Source organism: Scyliorhinus torazame, chromosome 18, assembly GCF_047496885.1.
Source record: "Scyliorhinus torazame isolate Kashiwa2021f chromosome 18, sScyTor2.1, whole genome shotgun sequence".
In the NCBI taxonomy this organism is placed as follows: Eukaryota; Metazoa; Chordata; class Chondrichthyes; order Carcharhiniformes; family Scyliorhinidae; genus Scyliorhinus; species Scyliorhinus torazame.
In genome coordinates this window covers 66,350,196-66,371,753 of record NC_092724.1, presented here as the reverse complement: position 1 = coordinate 66,371,753, position 21,558 = coordinate 66,350,196, and the positions used below count along the sequence as shown (strand labels likewise).

At 45.7% G+C, this 21,558-nt stretch overlaps 1 protein-coding gene across 1 annotated transcript in view; it reads right to left on the bottom strand.

The window, feature by feature from the left end:
- The window catches only part of LOC140395269 (AP-1 complex subunit mu-1), a 185,928-nt gene that overhangs the window by 85,363 nt on the left and 79,007 nt on the right, over nt 1-21,558 (bottom strand). The window contains exon 10 of the mRNA XM_072482834.1: nt 11,401-11,526. Coding sequence (XP_072338935.1) covers nt 11,401-11,526 — 126 coding nt within the window. The remainder of the gene's footprint in view (nt 1-11,400; nt 11,527-21,558) is intronic.

The window sequence follows — 21,558 nt, the reverse complement described above, 5'->3', positions numbered from 1 at the left end:
TCTCTGCTCATCCACACTGCCAAGAATCTTACCATTAGCCCAGTACTCTGTCTTCCTGTTATTCCTTCCAAATAAATCACCTCACACTTTTCTGCATTAAACTCCATTTGCCGCCTCTCAGCCCAGCGCTGCAACTTATCTATGTCACTCTGTAACTTGGAACATCCTTCCGCACTGTCCACAACTCCACCGACTTTAGTGTCATCTGCAAATTTACTCATCCATCCTTCTACGCCCTCCTCCAGGTCATTTATAAAACTGACAAACAGCAGTGACCCCAAAACAGATCCTTGTGGTACACCAATAGTAACTGGACTCCAGTCTGAACACTTCCTATCAACCACCACCCTTTGTCTTCTTCCAGCTAGCCAATTTCTGATCCAAACTGCTAAATCTCCCTGAATCCCATGCCTCCGTATTTTCTGCAGTAACCTACCGTGGGGAACCTTATCAAACTCTTTACTGAAATCCATATACACATCAACTGCTTTACCCTCATCCACCTGTTTGGTCATCTTCTCAAAGAACTCAATAAGGTTTGTGAGGCACAACCTACCCTTCACAAAACTGTGAGAGCTTTCCAGTGGCACCGGCCTCACACTGTTGGGAGGAGGTGCAGATGCTGATACGGGGGGAGTGGAGAGGGTGATGGTGTCAGCGATTTATGGGGTGATTTGGGGAGAAGAGAAGGCATCACTGGAGGGAATTAAGGCAAAGTGGAAGGAAGAGTTGGGGGAGGGCATGGAGGGGGTCGTGGTGAGAGGTGCTCCGGAGAGTGAATTCCTCAACTTTGTGTGTCACGTTGGGGCTGATCCAGCTGGGGCTCACAAAGGCGAGGATGAACCGACTCTTTGAGGGAGTAGAGGATGTTTGTGAATGCTGTGGGGGGGAGGGGGGGGGCCTGCAAATCACATTCATATGTTCTGGTCCTGTCCAAAACTGGAGGGATATTGGAGGGAGTTTTCAGGGTAATCTCGAAAGTGGTGCATATGAAACTCAAACCGGGTCCCCTGGAAGCCATATTCGGGGTGACGGATCAGCCGGAGTTGGAAGCAGGTGCGGAGGCAGATATTTTAACCTTTGCCTTGCTCCTTGCCCGAAGGCGGGTTTTGTTGGGGTGGAGGTCAGCTTCTCCACCCTTTGCCCTGGCGTGGCGGGGGGATCTGTTGGGAGTTTTGAACACTTGAGAAGGTGAAGTTTGAGTTGAGGGGAAGGATGGAAGGGTTCGACAATTCATGGGCTTTGCTTATTATGCACTTTCAAGAGTTGGATGACATCGAACATTAGGAGGGGGGGGGGGGGGGGGGGGGGGTTTGGACTGTGTATGTTGTTGGTGAATATGTATGGGGTGATGGAGGATTCCTGATTCTTTTTCTTTGATGTTTGCATTTAAATTGTTGAGGGTTATTTGGGGGTCCGTGGGATGAAGGAATTGTTGGCCAGGGGATTGACATTGTATTTGTTACCGTTGATTGTTTGTTGGTGACTGTAAATTTGAATGAAATTGTGAAAAAGGAGAATAAAAATATTTTTTTAAAAAAGAAAATCCCCTTGTCGTCACACTCCGTCACCTGTTTGGGTACACTCAGCCGGTACAGGAATGAACGCACTGTTGGCCTCATTCTGCGTCACGAACCAGCTGAGCAAACCGGCCCCCTGTGCAAATTTAGCTCATCTAATGCTACCTCTGATTTCCTGACATGCTCAATTCAGGTGTTTGTCAGTATATTTTTCGTATATTTTCCTTAGTTCCATTCTTATTCCCAGAAAAATCAATTTTTCCAAATTTATCAGTTGGACTTCGGTCTTATTCATGTCCTTCTCAATCTTTACCTTAAACATCATCATGTCGTGGTCCCTCTTTTAGGTGTTGCCGTAAGCTTACTCCTCTGATCTGTTCTCATTGTGTGATCCTCACTGTGAGGATTTTGACATATTGGCTATGGTAACTCGGGCAGCACGGTAGCCTTGTGGATAGCACAATTGCTTCACAGCTCCAGGGTCCCAGGTTCGATTCCGGCTTGGGACACTGTCTGTGCGGAGTCTGCACATCCTCCCAGTGTGTGCGTGGGTTTCCTCCGGGTGCTCCGGTTTCCTCCCACAGTCCAAAGATGTGCAGGTTAGGTGGATTGGCCATGATAAATTGCCCTTAGTGACCAAAATTGCCCTTAGTGTTGGGTGGGGTTACTGGGTTATGGGGATAGGGTGGCGGTGTTGACCTTGGGTAGGCTGCTCTTTCCAAGAGCCGGTGCAGACTCGATGGGCCAAATGGCCTCCTTCTGCACTGTAAATACTATGAAAACTCCTGCACACAATGTTAAAAAAATTCCATTCCCTGCACCCCTTTCCACATCTCTTCTTGCATGTTTATATGGGGTGGGGTGTGGGCTGGAGGGAGGGGTGCAGTTAATGTTGTTCTTTTGTCTCTGTTCTTCACTCAATTCATATAGTTCTTCCTCTACTTCCTGAACACTGATGGTTAGGTTGAAGTTTATTTCTGTTAAAAGTGAATGATCCCTTCCTACTTTTTATTTCAACCTAAACTCATTGAGTTTCTAACCTTCAGTTAGCCATGCTCCTATTTTCTAATGCCACTGTCATCTCTAATCAGCACCTCCCCCTTCTTTCCCTAAAATTTCTGATTATGTTAAAACCTTCAATTTGTAGCTGTCAATCCTGATCTTATTGTAGCCATGTTTCAGTTATTAATGCTATATCTAGTTCCTTGCTACAGATCGTTTCCAGTTCCTCTGTTTTATTTTGAATGCCATGTGCGTTGCTGTACATGCAGCTTAATTTGTCTTTATTACTTGTTCCTTTTAGCTTATTTTTAAAACTCCCTTTATGATTATGTTCTGTAACAGTATTTGTTCCCCTTATACGTTACCTTGCTCTGACCTTTACTTCATATCTTATGAGGACCATAAGACCAAAGAGCAGAAGTAGGCCATTCAGTCCATCGAGTCTGCTCCACCATTCAATCAGATCATGGGTGGTCTCTTCCTGGTCTCAAATCCACCTCGCACCTGCTCCCTATATCCCTTTCACCTGTTATTTTGAAATCAGAAAAATACCTATCGCGTTCTTGAAACCATTTAATGACTCAAATTCCACCGCACTATGGGGCAGCGAGTTTACCACAAATTTACAAGGCTCGGCGAGAAGTCGTTCCTCCTCATCTCAGTTCTAAATCTACCGCCTGTCAATCTATATCCTTGACCTCTCGTTCTAGATTGCTGCGCAAGGCGGACAGTTGGTCTATGTTTACTTTGTCAATCCCTTTTCGTATTTTATGTACCTCGATCAGATCCCCTCTCATCCTTCTAAACTCCAGCACAAACTGTTTAATCTCAACTCATATGTCAACCCTTTCATCCCCAGAATCAATCTGGTGAACCTTTTCTAAACTGGCCCCAATGCCACCACATCCTTCCTCAAATAAGGAGATCAAAACTGGACATAATACTCCAGATATGGTCTCACCAACAACCTACACAATTGCAACAACATTTCTCCATTTTTATACCCCGGTTCTTTTGCAATAAACGCTAAAATTCCATTTGCCTTTTTAATTCAATGTTATCATGACTGATCTGCTGTGATAATCCTCAACTCCACTGTCCCACGTTATCCCCATAACCCTGGATTCCTTTGCTGACTAAAAAAAAAAAAATCGGTCTACCTCAGCCTTGAACATACCATCCAGCCTCTGCAGCTCTCCACGGTAAAGATTCCCACAGATTCACTATTCTTTGAGAGAAGAAATTCTCCATCATCTCAGTCTTGAATGGGGGACCCCCTACTCTGAGATTATGCCCTCTGGTCCTAGACTTTCCCACAAAAGGAAACATTCTCTCTGCATCGACCCAGTCAAGCATCCCGCTTCCCATCTTCCCCAGGAATCCTGTAAGCCTTAATAAGGTTGCCTCACATTCTTCTAAACTCCAATGAGTACAGGTCGAACCTACTCAACCTCTCACAAGAAAATCCCTTCATTCATGGGATAAACTTGTGAATCTTCTCTGGACTGCCTCCAATACCAGTATATCTTCCCTTAGATAAGGGGACCAAAATTATTCAGTATTCCAGGTGTGGTCCAATTAGCACTTTGTATAGTTTGAACAGGACTTCCCTATTTTTATACCCCATTCGCTTCAAAATAAAAGGTCAACATTCTATTTGCCTTCTGCTGAACTTACACAATAAATGTTTGTGATTTATGCACAAGGACCCCTAAATCCCTCTGTGCTGCATCCTTCTGTAGTCTTTCTCCATTTAAATAATATTCAGCTCCTTTATTCTTCCTCCCAAAGTGCAGAACTTCACATTTTCCTATATTATATTCCATCTGCCAAGTTTTTGCCCACTCACCTAACCAATCTCTATCCCTCTGTAGGTTGTGTGTGTCACCCTCATCACTTGCTTTCCCATCTATTTTTGGGTCATCAGCAAACTTGGCAATAGTGTCCAAATGTCCAAGTCGTGGATATATATTATAGATAGTGTAAATAATTGCGACGCCAGCACTGATCCCAGTGCAACTCTACTAGTTACAAGTTGTCATCCTTAAAATGCCCCCTCTTACCTCAACTCTTTCTCACAGCAGTGGCACAGCGGTTAGCACTGCTGCCTCACAGCGCCAGGGACTCGGGTTGAATTCCAGCCTCAGGCGACTGGGTGTGTGGAGTTTGCACATTCTTCCCATGTCTGTGCGATTTACTCCGAGAGCTGCAGTTTCCTCCCACAGTCCAAGGATGTGCAGGTTAGGTGGATTGGATATGCCAAATTGCTCCAAGGTGGGGTTACAGGGATAGGGTGGGGGATAGGATGGGCCTAGGTTAGGGTACACTTTCAGAAAGTCAGTACAGACACGTTGGGCTGAATGGCCTCTTTCTGCACTGTAGGGATTCTATTAATTTGCCAATCCTCTAGCCATGCTAATATACTACCCTTAACACCATGGACTCTTCGCCTATCAAGTGGCCTTTTGCGTGGTACCTTGTCGATCTGTTTTTGGAAATCCAAGTATATTACAGAAAATGAATAATGGTGAACAGGTTTTCTTTGAACTGGAAGATGTACAGTGGTGTTCCCCAGGGGTCAGTATTCTCACTGCTTTTCTTGATACACAAGACTTGGGTGTATTGGACATCCTTATAAAATTTGCAAAAACTTGGGAAGTATTACAAATTGTGTGGAGGATAGTGATAGACACAGCAGACCTGCTGGTGTAAAAGGCGACCAGGTGGTAGATAAAGTTTAATGCAGACAAGTGTGCAGTGATCTGCAAGGTGGCTCAGTGGTTAGCACTGTTGCTTCACAGCGCCAGGGTCCCAGGTTCGATTCCCGTTTGGGTCGCTGTATGTGCGGAGTCTGCACGTTCTCCCAGTGTCTGCGTGGGTTTCCTCCGGGTGCTCCGGTTTCCTCCCATGAGTCCCGAAAGACGTGCTATTCAGTAGTTTGGACATTCTGAATTCTCCGTGTACCCGAACAGGCGCCGGAATGTGGCGACTAGGGGATTTTCACAGTAATTTTATTGCAGTGTTAATGTAAGCCTACTTGTGACAATAATAAAGATTATTCTCTATTTTGATGGGAAAAACAAGGAAAGCCAGTATAAAATAAAGAGTACCTGGACAGTTGTAAAAGAGGGTGCAGGAGCAGAATTGCAGGGGCTGGTTTAGCACACTGGGCTAAATAGCTGGCTTTTAAAGCAGACCAAGGCAGGCCAGCAGCACAGTTCAATTCCCGTACTAGCCTCCCCGAACAGGCGCCGGAATGTGGCGACTAGGGGCTTTCTACAGTAACTTCATTTGAAGCCTACTTGTGACAATAAGCGATTTTCATTTCATTTCATAATAATCTTTATTAGTGTCACAAGTAGGCTTACATTAGCACTGCAATGAGGTTACTGTGAAAATTCCCCAGTCGCCACATTCCGGCACCTATTCTGGTACACGGAGGGAAAATTCAGAATGTCCAAATTACCTAACAGCACATCTTTTGGGACTTGTGGGAGGAAACCAGAGCACCCGGAGGAAACCCATGCAGACATGGGTAAATGTGCAAACTCCGCACAGTTACCCAAACCGGGAATCGAACCTGGGACCTTGGCGCAGTGAAGCAACAGTGCTAACCGCTGTGCTACCATGCCGCACATTGATAAGAAAATGTGATATTTTGGTAAGTAACGTTCAACAGTACAACATTTCCCGTCACATTAGCAACAGTTGGATGAGATCCATTTTCAGGACCCCCTGATGACACTTCTTCAATGTAATGTGCTCAAAACCCATCAACATTGGAATTTTCATTGCATTATAAGTCTTTCAGGTTCAGCATGTTCCGCAAAGCAGTAAGTAATTTAATTCCCAAAGCAACTACTTAACACTTGAAGCATTACTTCCAGCATCTGTGATGCTAATCATTCACAGTTCCTTTTTTTCCCCAAGAGACACTGTGTATATTGTGTAGCCACAGTAACATCTTTCTTTAAGTTATCCTGTCCTCCGTTGGCCATGGACAATGACACCAGTTGGCTCAAAGGGGAAGGTTAACATCTCTCAGAGCCAATACAACATGGAACCACCCTGTCACCCAAAATAAATCGCCATAATCTTTGGTCCATTTCCACCAGAGGTAAACATTTACATATTAATGGAAAGAAGGTCTAGCTCAGTGGACTAGACAGCTGGTTTGTGATGCAGAACAAGGCCAGCAGCGCGGGTTCAATTCCTATACCAGCTGAGAATTCTGAATTCTCCGTGTACCCGAACAGGCGCCGCAATGTGGCGACTGGAGGCTTTTCACAGTAACTTCATTGCAGTGTTAATGTAAGCTTACTTGTGACAATAAAAGATTATTAATTTTATTTATTTAAAGAAGAGTAAGCTGCACCAAAATTTTACTTTTACATTTTGCTGAATAAAAATTTAGTCTTCTCAGTCACACAATGTACATTACACACAACATTTTACTCTGATCCATACATCACCTCATGCTTGATTTCACTAACTTGCCAAAGATCCTGTGCAAAGGCGGTTTTTAAAAATACACAAGAATTGTTTAAACAGACACTGGGCAGACTTGAATCCCACTGAGGAAAGTCTGCACAGTCTAAAAGGGAGAAAAGAGCAAACATCAGGAGCAAAGGCTCCATTTTTCTGGCAGCATACTCTAATGTTCATTGTTCACGGTGTGAATATGGAGGCTATAACTAACGAGGACAAAGTCATTCCATAATAGAATGATACACCACAAAAGGTCGCCATTGGGCCCACTTTGCCGATCCAGACTCCTCCAGATGTGTGCAAGTTGTGCCTTTTACTGCTGTGGCAATCCCTCCATCTCCCTTTCCTTCTTTAAGCCTCTTCCTAAAAACCGACCTCTGCCGAGGACCCGGGTTCAATCCCGGCCCCAGGTCACCATCCGTATGGAGTTTGCACATTCTCCCCATGTCTCCGTAGGTCTCACCCCCAACAACCCAAAGATGTGCACAGTAGGTGGATTAGCCATGCTAAACTGCCCCTTAATTGGAAAAAAAAGAATTGGGTATTCTAAATTTTAAACATATTGAAAAACAACCTCTGATCAAGCATTTGGTCACCACCCTAATCCTAACAACACCCTTACTGGCCAGGCTTACATTTCTATCTAATGATGCCCATGAAGATCTCTGGGGTAGGGGATGTTTTAGTTTTGCCAAAGGCGCTATTGTAATGCAAGTCGTTGCTGTTGATCGCACTGGCCATTTATATCCTGAACATGAAGTCTGCAACCCAGCCATTCGATGATAATAAACAGCTGTATAACAAATAGAGCTGAAATGTGCGCAGACATTACCATCTACTGGCCAACACCAGCAAAATCAGTCTCCATACGGCTCACTTCCAATTTGCAGATAATTCACTCACTAACAGACAGTGTGCTAGGATGTGAGGGCAGAGTGGCAGGTCAGCACAGAATTTACCAGGGTCAGGGTTACAATGATTAAACATATAACAGAAGCCAAGTACAAAGATAAACTTTGAGAATGTTTATCCCAGCTGAGGTGTGGGATTCAGCTGTGGCTTCTCTTGGTCATTCAGACACAATTTACATGCCTGAATATTGAAGGGCCTTGCAGTTAAAATGCGTTCATATTTTAGCAACTCACCATCGCAACTCAATATGCCACAAGTGTCTCTGTGCACAGATTATTGGCACATCGAGAACAATGTGCAAATGCTAGGGTTGCAAAGGATTTTTGATTTATTTTTTTAAGTACTGAAAACGAGGAGCATGCAGATTGGATGAGGAACGAAGCTGACCATGGGGGCTGACGGTCAAGATTGGCAACAAGAGTGTTTATTATGAACTGAGATACATTTGCCTGCTTTTACAGAGGGGAGGGATGGGCAATAGCTGGGATAGTCATACTCGCCAATCATCAGCAGGAAAGGGGTCACAGGTCAGCTGTTAATTTCCTGCCCAGTAACTATATAATCTAATATAATAATCGCTTATTGCCACAAGTAGGCTTCAAGGAAGTTACTGTGGAAAGCCCCGAGTCGCCACATTCCGGCGCCTGTTCGGGGAGGCTGGTATGGGAATTGAACCCGCGCTGCTGGCCTTTTCTGCATTACAAGCCAGCTGTTGAGCCCACTAAGAGGAGAATCAAGAAGAATATATGTATGTATGTCAGTTTGGTGCAAGATCTGGCAAGGGAGGCAAGAGGTGAACGGACTTTTCTGCTTAACCAGTAAGTCCAGAAAGACATGGGCAAATTCAGCATCAAAACGGATCAGAAATAGTTACAGAAGTCTACAAATAGGAATAGAGTGACATATTTTTGAATTATAATTTTCTTAATCATTGGCATGGGGGGGGGGGGGCAAAACCATTTGGAGAAAGGCAGCATTTGATTCAGTTAGTCTATGTTTTCACATAATGTTTGTTAAATCAAGCAGTGTGGATCTAGACTTGCGGATTGGGAGATCAGTCTGCTGGCCAATCAGTTGGGGAGAGCACAAGCCACAATACCCAGCTCAGATCTTTGCAACTGCCGAGGTTACATGAATGGGTAATAAGGTGTGGGGAATGCAGGATTTTAGATACATTGGATTTATAAACATTTGGCAATTTAAGGATTAAAAGCCTGGGTTAGAATGTGTTTGACTGCATTTGTCATGTTTTTAAACAAATCTTGTTTTGCAAGACCAGAAAGCTTTTAGGAGCCAGATGTGAAATTGACCATCATTAAAGCCCGGGCTAATGCACTGTTTGACTCGGGGGAGTCCCTGGGGAGTTGATGTGTTTTCAGCCTGGGGAGTTAATTTGTTTTCATCTTGGGGAGATGATGCCATTGCTGGGTGGAGCTAAAGTATTCAGACATTTTGAGAAAGCTTTGAAGTCGAGTTCTGATCTGGCTAACACTTTCGCCAAACGCAAGGTCTTTTGCTCTCACAGTGGCATAGTTTTAAAAAAAGAATAATAGTATTTGAACCAGTGCAGACTTGTCTGAGGACAAGGGGGAAGCTGAAACAAGCCAGTTGAAACAGCTTTTTGAAGACATACAGCCAGAGTCTGCAGGGGTTCTAACAGGAGCCAAATCTGCTCCGGAAAGCAAGTATTATTCTGCGCCATTGGGATGTTGGAGGGATTGAGAGCTGCATGTTTCTTTTCTTTCTTGTTGTTTAAATGGGAGTAGAGATAGTAATTAAGGATACTGAGTAGTATTGTTTAATGGGGTAATTAGAAGCTATTTCCGGGTGTGTTGTTAAAGAGTTTAATATTGCGTTAATAATAAAGTTTTGTTTAAAATACCAAATCTCTATTTCTTTGTGCAATCACTCCTGGAGAGAAGTTTTACAAAATAAACTAAAATATCGTTGTTTTGACCCAGTATTGTAGCCACTATTAGGGTCTGGTTTGGGATCGTAATAAAGGGCACAGTCCTGAACTTACGATGTGGGGACCAGGAGAATATCTCAGACAAACCCAACATTTCTAACATGGTTCATGTTTTTGGACAGAATCCCTTGGGTCGAGTCTGTGTGCCATCTGCCAACTGAATTCCCAGTTACTATTCTGGAACAACCAACGGTAATAATAGTTCTCATTAGTTAATACAAGACCTGTGAGTGGTACCATCTCAGTGGTATAACACATCTTCATAGAGGAAGATTAATGTGCAGCAAGAGACCTGGACAACTGATCTGAAATGAACAGCACCGACTAGTCTGGACAAATAACAATCACTGCGGAATGTGTGCTCCTTTATTCTTTATATAGGAAGAAGTTAGATTACATGAAATTGAAGAAATCTGGTTGCTTTAGCAAACACTTCTGCACCTAAAGTCTTGTATTTCGAGGATGCTTTTCATGACCACTTTACAGCCACTTGAAGTACAGCTCACTGAGCATGGACCCTCCGACAGTCCGGCGCTCCGACAGCTGAGCCTCCGACAGCGCGGCACACCCTCAGCTCTGACCCTCCGACAGCGCGGCGCTCCGTCCGCACTGACAGCACAACACTGACCCTCCGGCAGCCCAGTGCTCTCTCAACACTGCATTGGCATGCAAGCTTAATTTTTGGTGCTCAAGCTGTGGAGTGAGACTTGAATCTGGAAACTTTATTCATTCAGAGGGGATTGCACAAACTACTAAGCAAGAGCTGATAATGTGATGCACTGGGAATCTAGAGCAGCCTCCTCCAAAAAAGCCGATGTGACTGTGGGTCAGATCAAATTTCAAACGAGAGATTGGTGGATTTTTGCTGGGTCATGGCATTAAGGTAAATGGAACCAGGCTATTTTAATGATCTCCCTCCTGTTGCAGGCACTCTCAATTTAAAAGTTGCGTATTCTAATAGTTGCGTATTCAGGCAGCAAGTATATTTTCCTTCCAATAGTGCGAAAAGCCATGGCTGCTACACATCCACCTTGGGGTAATCACTGTTGTTACATGCTGGGATAAAATTCTGAGCTTGCTCCAAACAGCTGTCGGCAGAGTTGTTAGCCAACTTTATTATCCTCCAATGTCAAACCGCACCCGCTGGTGCATGATTAGAGGACAGGGTAGGGATTTATTTGGGATGGATCCTCAATGTTGAACCACTTAGCTCCTTATTAACAACTGTTGTGGTTGCAGTGGGCGTTGCGGAGGCTTGGGAAAGCAATCACACAACTCAAAAAGTCAACAACTTGCGTAAATCACTTGCTGCGTGAATCAGAAGTCCAGCCAGAGCTGCCTGGAGGAACATCAGAGGGGGCATCAGAGGGAACAGTGTAATTGGGATTATGGAAATCATAAACAAAATGTTCTGACAAAGATCTTTCCTCTCTCCATGCTCTTTGCAACATTCTGGGTAAAAAAGGGTAACAGCACCATCTGCTGTTCATGAAAATACAATGCACCTACCTGTATCCCTGAAGTGGTAAAATAGGGAATTTCAAACTTCACACTGATAGGTGGTTTTCCCTCCTTATCTTCCGCTTCCACACTAGGGAGTCCAAAGTGTGCTCTCATCAGATACTCCTTTCCACCCTGGAGGCACGGAGAAGAAAAGTCAAACCAAGGCAAGGGCACATTTACCGCATGTTTCCGAGCCGCCCATTTAGCTGCCCCATTGAAGTACAATCTCCCCACTTTCACCAAACCTCAAAACGTCACCGTTGTTAAAATTCGGGCAGCCAAGCTTCCATTTGAAAGCTCACACAATCTGGTCTATTTTATACATGAAGACAACCAAGAAGGGGCAGTGCGAGAGGTAACTGAGAAACTGTATTTTTTTTTTCAGGTCGTAAAAAAAACGTCGAACTCTGTAGAACAGACATGTGAAAAGCACTCGGGTAGTGATCAGGATGTCGCCAGTAATATGTTGCTAACTTTTGGTTGGTTCAATTGGCTCTGTTTTATAGCCTTTGCTCTAGAGTCGCCAGGTATCTTTATGATACCGCCACGGGGTTCAAGTTCAAGTAATGATCAATAACTCAACACACCAATTAGTAAGATTCAAATCAAAACACATTTATTATACACAGTAAATCACTACTCATGCATAAACTCCACTTTCTAGGCTATTTCTATCACTAACAGGTCTATACTTAGCTTTGGACTAGCCCACCAGGTCAGGGGAACAAATGGCCTTTCGTTCAGGTCCTGAGTCTGTGGGATTCAAAGCTGGTATGGACTGGTAGCTAGGAGCGCCTATCTCGTAGCGAGCATTGACTTGAGACTTACTTGCTTGGAGGCAATGAGACACGTCACTCTCACGGGGTGATTCAAGTTGCTGAGTGACCCTGCCAAAGAAGGACGATTTGAACTTGGGGGCTTTACTTTAAAGTCCCATGGGGCTTCCCGACCTTCGGGGCGGACCCCGTACCTGGTTCCAAGTGATTGGACTACTTTCCGATCACTTCGATCGATTTCTCCAATGCTGGAGCGGTTCCCTGATCACTGGGCAGTCCTAAGTGTCCATTGGCCTCCCTTTGTCTCGGCTCCTGCTGGCACCAAGGAGTCTGGCTTGGCTTTGTTTACCTTAACTGTTGCCATTGTGCCTGGGAATCACACATTACTATGTCGATGGCTGCTGCATTACTATGCAGATGGCTGCTGGTTTCAGTGCTGTCTGGTTGTTTTGCAGGTTTCAATATACATGAATTCTGCACTTGCTAGTCTTTGCCTGTGTTGGCTGAATTTCCCTTCAGCCTTTGCGGTTCTCCATTTTAAGTCGGGAAGTGGCCAACTCAGGTGGCTACAGTAGGAAGGAACAGAATGGTCATGAAACAGTCACAGATGAATTTGAAAGAGACCTCGGGATGTTAACAGACTCAATCCTCTACATGTATAGCCAACACAGGGCAGCAAACAAGACGGAGAGAATAGAGTCACAGAAAGAATCAGGAAAATGTTACAGTGCAGGAGACGATCATTCAACTCTCCAAATGAGCAATTCACTTAATGCCATTCTCCCACCTTCTCCCCGTGACCCTACACATACTTTCAACTAATTCCCTTCTGAATGCTTCAATTGAACCTGCATCGAGCACACTCTCCTGCAGCGCATTCCAAACCCTAACCATTCAGCGCATAAAATTCTTTCTACTTATGTTGCTTTTGTGTCTTTTACCAATTTCCCTTTCATTCACGATCCTTTCATGAGTAGGAACAGTTTCACCAACCAGTGGATGTGGTTTATTTGGACTTTCAGAAGGCTTTCGACAAAGTCCCACACAAGAGATTAGTGTGTAAAATTAATGCGCATGGGATATGGGGTAGTGTATTGAGATGGATAGAAAACCTATTAGTAGACAGGAAAGAGTAGAAATAAGCGAGTCTTTTTCAAATTGGCAGGCAATGACTAGTGGGGTATTAATGGTTTATGTGAGGGAACAAAATGTAATCTCTCCAAATTTGCAGATGACACCAAGTTGGGTGGGAGAGTGAGCTGTGAGGACGCATGATTTGGACAAGTTGAGCGAGTGGATGAATGAATGGCAGATGCAGTATAATTTGGATAAATACAAGGTAGCACTTTGGTCGCAAAAACGGGAAGACAGATCTGAATGGCCATAAAATTAGGAGGGGGGGAAATGTGCAACAGGACCTGGGTGCCCTCGTACACCAGTCACTAAAGGCAAGCATGCAGGTACAGCAGACAGTAAAGAAGGCAAATAGTATGTTGGTCTTCATAGCGAAAAGGATTAGCATACAGGAGCAGGGATGTCTTGCTGCAATTATGCAGGGTCTTGGTGAGGCCACACCTGGAATGTTGTGTGCAGTTTTGGTCTTGTCTGAGGAAAGAGGTTCTTGCTCTATAGTGTTTTTCAACTTTTTTCTGGGGACCCATTTTTACCGACTGGCCAACCATCGGGACCCACGCCAGCCGACGTTCGGGACCCACGCCGGCCGACCTTCGGGACCCACGCCCTCCGACCTTCGGGACCCACGCCCGCCGACCTTCGGGACCCACCCCGGCCGACCATCGGGACCCACCCCGGCCGACCATCGGGACCCACCCCGGCCGACCATTGGGACCCACCCCGGCCGACCATTGGGACCCACCATTTTGACGGTCGGGGGCTGTGACCTGCTCACTGCCTCCCTCAGGCAGGAAGATTACATAGAATTTTTAAAAAATCTTCTGCAGCTCAGATTGTTCAAATTCGCAGTCTTCAGCCGCAGCCGCCGGCTTTTATATTCAATTTTTATTTATTTTTGTAAATTATAACAATGCTGTTGCACAGCACGTTTAATCAAAGAGACCAAAGCCCACGTCATCGTCAGACTCTTCAGATTCTTCCCGTTTCTTCTCTTCAGCAGCAATAGGGGCAGCGGTGGAAACAACTGCTGCAGCAGTGGAAACAACTGCTGCAGCAGCTGGGGCACTGTTACCAGCACCAACGTTGCAGATCAGACTCTTGACGTCAATATTAGCCAATGCCTTGGCAAACAGACTAGGCCAGAAAGGCTCAATGGTCACACCAGCTGTTTTAACCAGGGCATTAAGTTTGTCTTCGGTGACAGTGACCTCATCGTCGTGCAAATCTCTGCGCATGCGCACTGATGAGCGGGCATGCACACGCAGTGCAGCCGCATTTTTATATGGTAAAAAGGCCGCTCGCAGCCGGCATAGTTTTTTTCTCTCTAATTATAACAAGCAATTTTATTGAGCTTTTTTTTGGCATTGTAAACAGTTACAGATAACAGAAATGTGCAAACATCAAGATAAAACCAATACTTCAATCAAACCATACTGCACATGCCCACTCCTCTCCCCTAGACACTACCCGCCTATTTACCCGCCTATTTATCCCTCCTACTCTAATCTTCCCCCCCCCCCCCCCCCCCCCCCCCCAGTACCCGTACATTCCCCCATCCGAAACAAACATAAAAACCATAGACATAAATGAAACAAGACCCCAACCAACATCTTTAATCCCCATTGCTGACCGGCCCCCCTTTTGTTACAATACAGGCTCCAGCGCACTCAGAGAGCCCAACAAAAGGTACCCACCACAACAGAAGAGAAAAGAAATGAGGGGAAAAAAACCAACAGAAAAAAGGAAAAAGACCATTCGAAAGGGCGGGGGTGGTACCCTTCCCCCACAGGCAAAAACTGCCCACAAAAGATACACCACAAGGCACCTTTAAAAGCAGTAAACAGTCAACCTGCAGTCCAGGCACTGTAGGCATCCCTTCAACCAGTAATTCTTGGACCCTAGCTTGCGTCCGGCCCCTGATCCCTCACAAAGTCCATCGCTTCTTCGGGCTCGGAGAAGTAGCGGTGTTGGCCCTGATGGGTCACCCAAAGACGGGTCGGGAAGAGCAGACCAAACTTCACGTGCTTTTTGAACAACACCTCCTTAACTTGTTAACCCGCTCCTTCTCCACAAACCTGTGGAACCTAATCACCATCGGATGGGGGGCCCATGGATGCACCTGTCTCACCTGTACTTTGTGTGCCCCCTCCAGCTCCGGCGGTCGCGGACAGGCTTCAGCACCCATCAGCTGCATCAACAGGTCCGCCACGAACGCTGTGGGCATCAGCTACCTCCGCCCCTCCGGGAGGCCGATGATCCTCAGATTTTGTCTACATGCTCTATTTTCCAGCTCCTCTACTCTGTCCAGCGGTCTGCTCGGTCTCTCCTTCAACCTGTCGACTTCTAGCGCAGCAATCGTCTGCGCGTCCGCCTGCTCCTCAACCGCCTCCCCCAGCTCCTTAACTTTTTCGTCCTGATTCAAAACTGCTCTTTCTCACCTGAAGCATGTTTTCCAGCGCCTGCTGGATCATCGGGTCTGAGGTCCGCCATCTTGCTCCCGGGTCAGCTTCCCCTGCACCTTGCCTTTGTCTCTTCCTCTCCCGTTTGCGCTGCTTTCTGCTCTCCCGCAGTTCCATGCAGCTCTGCTCGCTCCTTAGACCCCCACGGCCGTCCTTTCAGCGCTCCACAGCCCCGCAAAACCGGGGAACCGGGTCCTCAAATCCCGCCGGAGTGACAGCCCCCGAATGTGCGGCTCACTCCACTCATTGCCGCCACCGGAAGTGTCCTGCAGCCGGCATAGTTAATAGCCGGCTCCTGCGGCTGTTGCGCACGAATTGCACAATCGGGAGCGCCACGACAGACAGCTCCGCGACCCTCCCGACACCCGCCCATGACCCACCCGCGGGTCGCGCCCCCGACTTTGAAGATCACTGCTCCTAGAAGGAGTGCAACGAAGGTTTACCAGACTGATTCCTGGGATGGCAGAATTGACTGAGGAGAGAATCAGGCGGTTAGGGTTGTATTGCTGGAGTTCAGAAGAATGAGAGATCTCATAGAAACCTATGAAATTCGAACAGGACAGGGTAGATGCAGGAAGAATGTTCCCAGTGATGGGGTGTCCAAAACCAGGGGTCACAGTCTGAAGATATGGGGTAGACCATTTAAGACAGAAGGGGAAAAATTTCTTCACCAGAGAGTTGTCGGCCTGTGGAATTAGTTACCACAGGACGTCGTTGAGGCCAAAACATTCCATGTTTTCAAGAAGCGGTTAGATATAGCACTAGGGGCGAAGGGAATCAAAGGATATGGGTTTTGGGGGGGGGGGGGGGGGGGGGGGGGGGGGGGGGGGGGGGGGGGGGGGGGGGGCAGAATCAGGCTATTGAGTTTGATGATCATAATGAATGATGGAGCAGGTTCGACGGGCTGAATGGCCTCTTTCTGCTCCTATTTTCTATGTTTCTTTCAATCTACTCTGTCCAGTCATTACTCTGTTTCCCATCACTCAGCCAATTCCATATCCATACTGCTACTGTCCCTTTCATTCCATGAGCTATGACTTTTCTCACAAGTCTGTTGTGTGGCACTGTATCAAGACCCTTTAAAAGTCCACGAACCCACATCTGCATTGCCCGAGTAAAACCTTTTACCCCCTCAAAAACTTCCAGAAATTAGTTACACATGATTTTATTTTGGAAATCCTTGCTGGCTTTCCTTAATTAACCTACATCTGTCATTTTTGTGAAATTTTTTGCCCCCGAATTACTGGTCTCTAGAAGTTTCCTCACCACCAAGTTAAGCTGACTGGCCTATAGTTCGCTGGACTTACCGTTATAACCGTTCCGTGTGCCGTTTGCAATTCTCCAGTCCTCTGGCACCACCCCCGGAGTCTAAGGAAATCTGAAAAATGATGGCAGTGTCTCCACAATTCCCACTCCCCTCAGTATCCTCAGATGCACCTCGTCCGGCCTGGTGCCTTATCAATTTATAAATACAGGTAGCCTATCCAATGGCTCTTTCGGTGTCACCCTTCTAGTGTCTGAATTATCCCCTCTGACCACAGCCTGGATAGCATCTTCTTCCTTGGCAAATTCAGATGCAAAATTTTCATTTAGTACCCCAGCCAAGCTTCTGCCTTCATGCACAAATCACCTTTTGCCTTCTAATTGGGCGTACTCCTCTTTTTACCACCCTTTCACTCTTTACATGGAAACAGAAGACTTTGGAATTCCGTTGTATATTAGCTGCCAGTCTCTTTACATACTAACTCTTTGCTTTTTCACCGTCCACTTTGAATGTTCTATATTCAGCCGGGTTCTCAATTATATTTTCTATCTGGCAAAACTCTTCGTCTTCATCATTATAATTTCTCTTCTTTTTTTTTTTAATCATGCTCTGGCTTTGGTTGTCCTAGCTTCCCTTTCAAGGGAATCAACTCAACTATCCCCAAAACCACCTCAGGCCATAATTTCCGACTAGCGTCAGAAAGAGATGACCCGCAGGGAATGAGAAGAATTTAAGGCACACTTACCTGGTCTTGAAAATTGCATTGTAACCTCCACTGGCTGGAGCTACTTGGATCCTGCACGAAAATACTCCTTGCAGGCCCCAGTGCAGTCCAGCTACGGTGGATTTAAGGAGGCCACACCCCTTTTTTAAAAACTGTACTAGTTGCCATAAAGCAGATACGTTTAAAGGGCCCAGTGAAATTGACAGGCCAGGGAGAAGCCAAGGTCTATGGTAATTGCATAGGATCTATGTGGTCTGGGGGATAGGAGGTCAGAGATCAGGGGTGAAAATGGTCGAAGATCAGGGAGTCAGAGGACACCCTCCAGATGGTTGCCAATGCAGGGAAATTGCAGTCCAGCGGAAGTGAGAATTTCTGGCCAATAGCCATGCAAACACTTATTTCCCAGCACATCTTTGGGGTACTTCCAAATCCAATGTTGTGGAGCTTGCCGGCTACTGCCCCTCTCCTCTGAAGGTAGCCCATCAATCGCAGTTTATGTTTTTTCTCACCAACCTCTGACCCCAATTTATTTCGGCCTAGACCTGTTCATAGCTCCATTGAAGTCGCTTTCCCTCAGTTATTCTTACTGTGGATTGTACTTTGTCCTTATCCCACTGTGCGCCTAAACTTTATGATACAATGATCACTGTTTCCTACCTGTTCTCCTACTGACACTTGATCCATTTGGCCCACCTCATTCCAAAGAACCAGGTCTGCGCAGCACAGCCCTTCTTTCTCAATAAACTGGAAACATACAGCTCTGAAACCTTTTACTGATTACACTCTAGGACCATTTACCACTCCCTGCCCTTTGTATGATTACTCTCACTTAACTGTCGGATAATTTAAAGTTCCCCCATTATAACTACCCTTTAATTTTGCCCCTAATTTCCTTTCAAATTTGTTCCTCCACATCCTTCCCACAGGTTGGTAGCCTGCAGACTACACCATGCAATATAATTTCATCTTTTTCTGTTCCTTAGCTCTAGCCCAAAGAGATCCTGACCGTGACCCTCAAGGACATCGAACTTTCTCCAGCACTGCAATGCTGCCCTGAATCAATACTGCCACCACTCCCACTTTTTCCCTTTCCTATCGTTCCCTGAACACCTTGTGTACAGGACTATTTAACAACTCAGTCCTGCCCATCCTTAAGCTGACCTTTGGGGTGCTATAGGTACAACATCAAATTTCCACGATGGCAAGCTGTGCTTATTACGCACCAATCTCATGTACTACACTCCATGCATTTACATACATGCACAGTAATCCTGATTTAGACTTTATCACTTCCTCCTTCACCATGACCCCACCTATTAACTTACTATTCCTATTCTGGTGGTATTATCGTTCCCAGTATTCTTTGCACCTTAGTCTTTGTCTCTGATATTATCTCCTGGTTCCCACACCTCTGCCAAGTTATCGTCAATCCTACCCAATGACACCCTGTAAGGAACTCCATTCCTGCTCTATTTAGGTGTTACCTGCCTGACATGTACAGGTCCCATCTTCCCCAGAGTCAGTCACAATGTCCCCAAAACTGAAACCCTGCGCACATATTTCCATTCACATATTCAACCTGCTGAATCCTCCTATTTCTTTACTCACTTGCATGTGGCGCTGGTGAGAATGTTCGAAATGCAGGTCCCTTTAACAATCAACCAGGTCTTGCATCAAAGTTGAGAGAACGTGATACTCATTGAAGTTTGTGCTTAAGAGCTGGGTTGCAGCCCCCCCCCCCCCCCCCCCCCGGCCCCGCCCCCACCATCCAGGGGGAGTTGCTTCAAGATTAGGGATAGGATCCAGGAGAAGAATGGAATCTGGTATTTATACTGAAGTATAGCTTCACACTGAAACAGTTCTGAATCACCTCATTCAGCAAATGGGGATCCACCTCTTACAACACTGGGAGTAATCTGGTGATTCCTACCTTTGTGGTCCTGCTTGCTAAATTTCCTAACAAGCTTCCTAAATTCTGACTGCAGGACCACATCTCTCTTTCTGCCTGCCTATGTTGTTAGTACCAATGTAGATCATAGTATCCTCCTCCCTCAGGGTTCTCTGCAGCCACTCAGTGACATCCTTGACCCTGGCACCATCCTGGATTCAAGTTTGCAGCTGCAGAAATAGCTATCTAATCCACTAACTAGCAAATCACTCATCAAGAATGTGCTCCCAGTCGTCCTTGTACTCACCCTGTACAGATGAGATACCAATGGTGCCATGGACTTGGCTCTGGCTGCACTCCCCAGATGAACCACTGCCATCAGTATACAGAACCGAATGCTGGTTAGAGAGTGGGATGCACGAGGACCTCTGTTCTACCAGCCCGCTTCTTTTTGACTGCCAGCATTACCCATTCCCTCTCTTGCTACATACTCCTTAACCTGTGGGGTGACCACATTAATAAACGTGCAATCCGTGAAGCTCAATTTCTCAGATTATACCATACGCACCAGCTGCTCCTCAGGTTCTAGAACCCAGAGCTCAAGCTGTTGCAACTAACAAGAATTTCCTGCATAACTGTTACCCAGGTCACAGGAAACATCCTGAATTTCCCACAAAACACAGTATGGGCATTCCAGAGGTCGGAGCTGCTCTGCCACCACTTTATTTATTAGTTAGAATTGCGACTGCTAATAAACTTTACCAATAGTAATAAATCTTACTGGTATTACTAAACGCAGAGACTGGTTTAGCACCATGGGCTAAACAGCTGGCTTGCAATGCAGAACCATGCCAGCAGCGTGGGTTCAATTCCCGTACCAGCCTCCCCTAACAGGTGACGGAATGTGGCGACTAGGGGCTTTTCACAGTAACTTCATTGAAGCCTACTTGTGACAATAAGCAATTATTATGTTAGTAATATTAATAAGCTTCATCAGTACTGAAATCCTACAAATACTTAACACATTTTACAAGTAGTAATAAACCTTTGTTAAAACTAAAAGATAATTCCCAACAACTCAAATATTATTTATTTTTTAAATTGAATAATGAGCGACACAGAAAAAACAGGAGATAAAAATCAGATAATGAGTTCTATACAAATTGAGCATTGGTTAGTCTGCATTTTGAGTACTGTGTCCAGTTCATATGAGTGAGACACAAGCAATAGAGGCAGTATAGAGAAGAGCCACGGGGAGTCTGATTGCCAGAGTCAAGAGTCTGGGCTGTGTGGAGAGAAGTGAAGGCATTTGGGGCTTTTCAGCCTACAGGGGAGTATTTGGAAGATGATTTTCGAGTGGAATTCAAGATCGCAGGTAAACCTGGGGCGGCACAGTGTTAGCACTGCTGCTTCACAGCACCAGTTCGAGTGGCTGTGTGGAATTTGCACTTTCTCCCTGTGTCTGCTTGGGTTTCCTCCGGTGCTCCGATTTTCTCCCAGTCCAAAGATGTGCAGAAAAGGTTAGTTGGGGTTACAGGGATAGGTAGGGTTACAGAGCCTAGGTAGGGTGCTCTTTCAGAGGGTGGGTGCAGACTCAATGGACTGAATGGCCTCCTCCTGCACTGTTGGGATTCTGTGCTTCTAATTACTCCAAAATGACAGTGAGAAGAGGACAAGGGGACACTGGTTAAACATTAGTAAAATGGACAGTTCTGAAGGGGGTCAGCAAGTTCTCTACAAAGAATGAAATTGACTCCCAAACAGAGCAGTGCAGCCAAAAACCTGGGACCCATTTAAGAAACAAATGGGTGCTATTAATCATAACGATTGTAGGGTCTCTCTAGACAGGGGAATTAAGATGAATCTAATCTTCAGAATCACACTAAACAACAAGACACTTGTATGCACTTTCAGAAAGC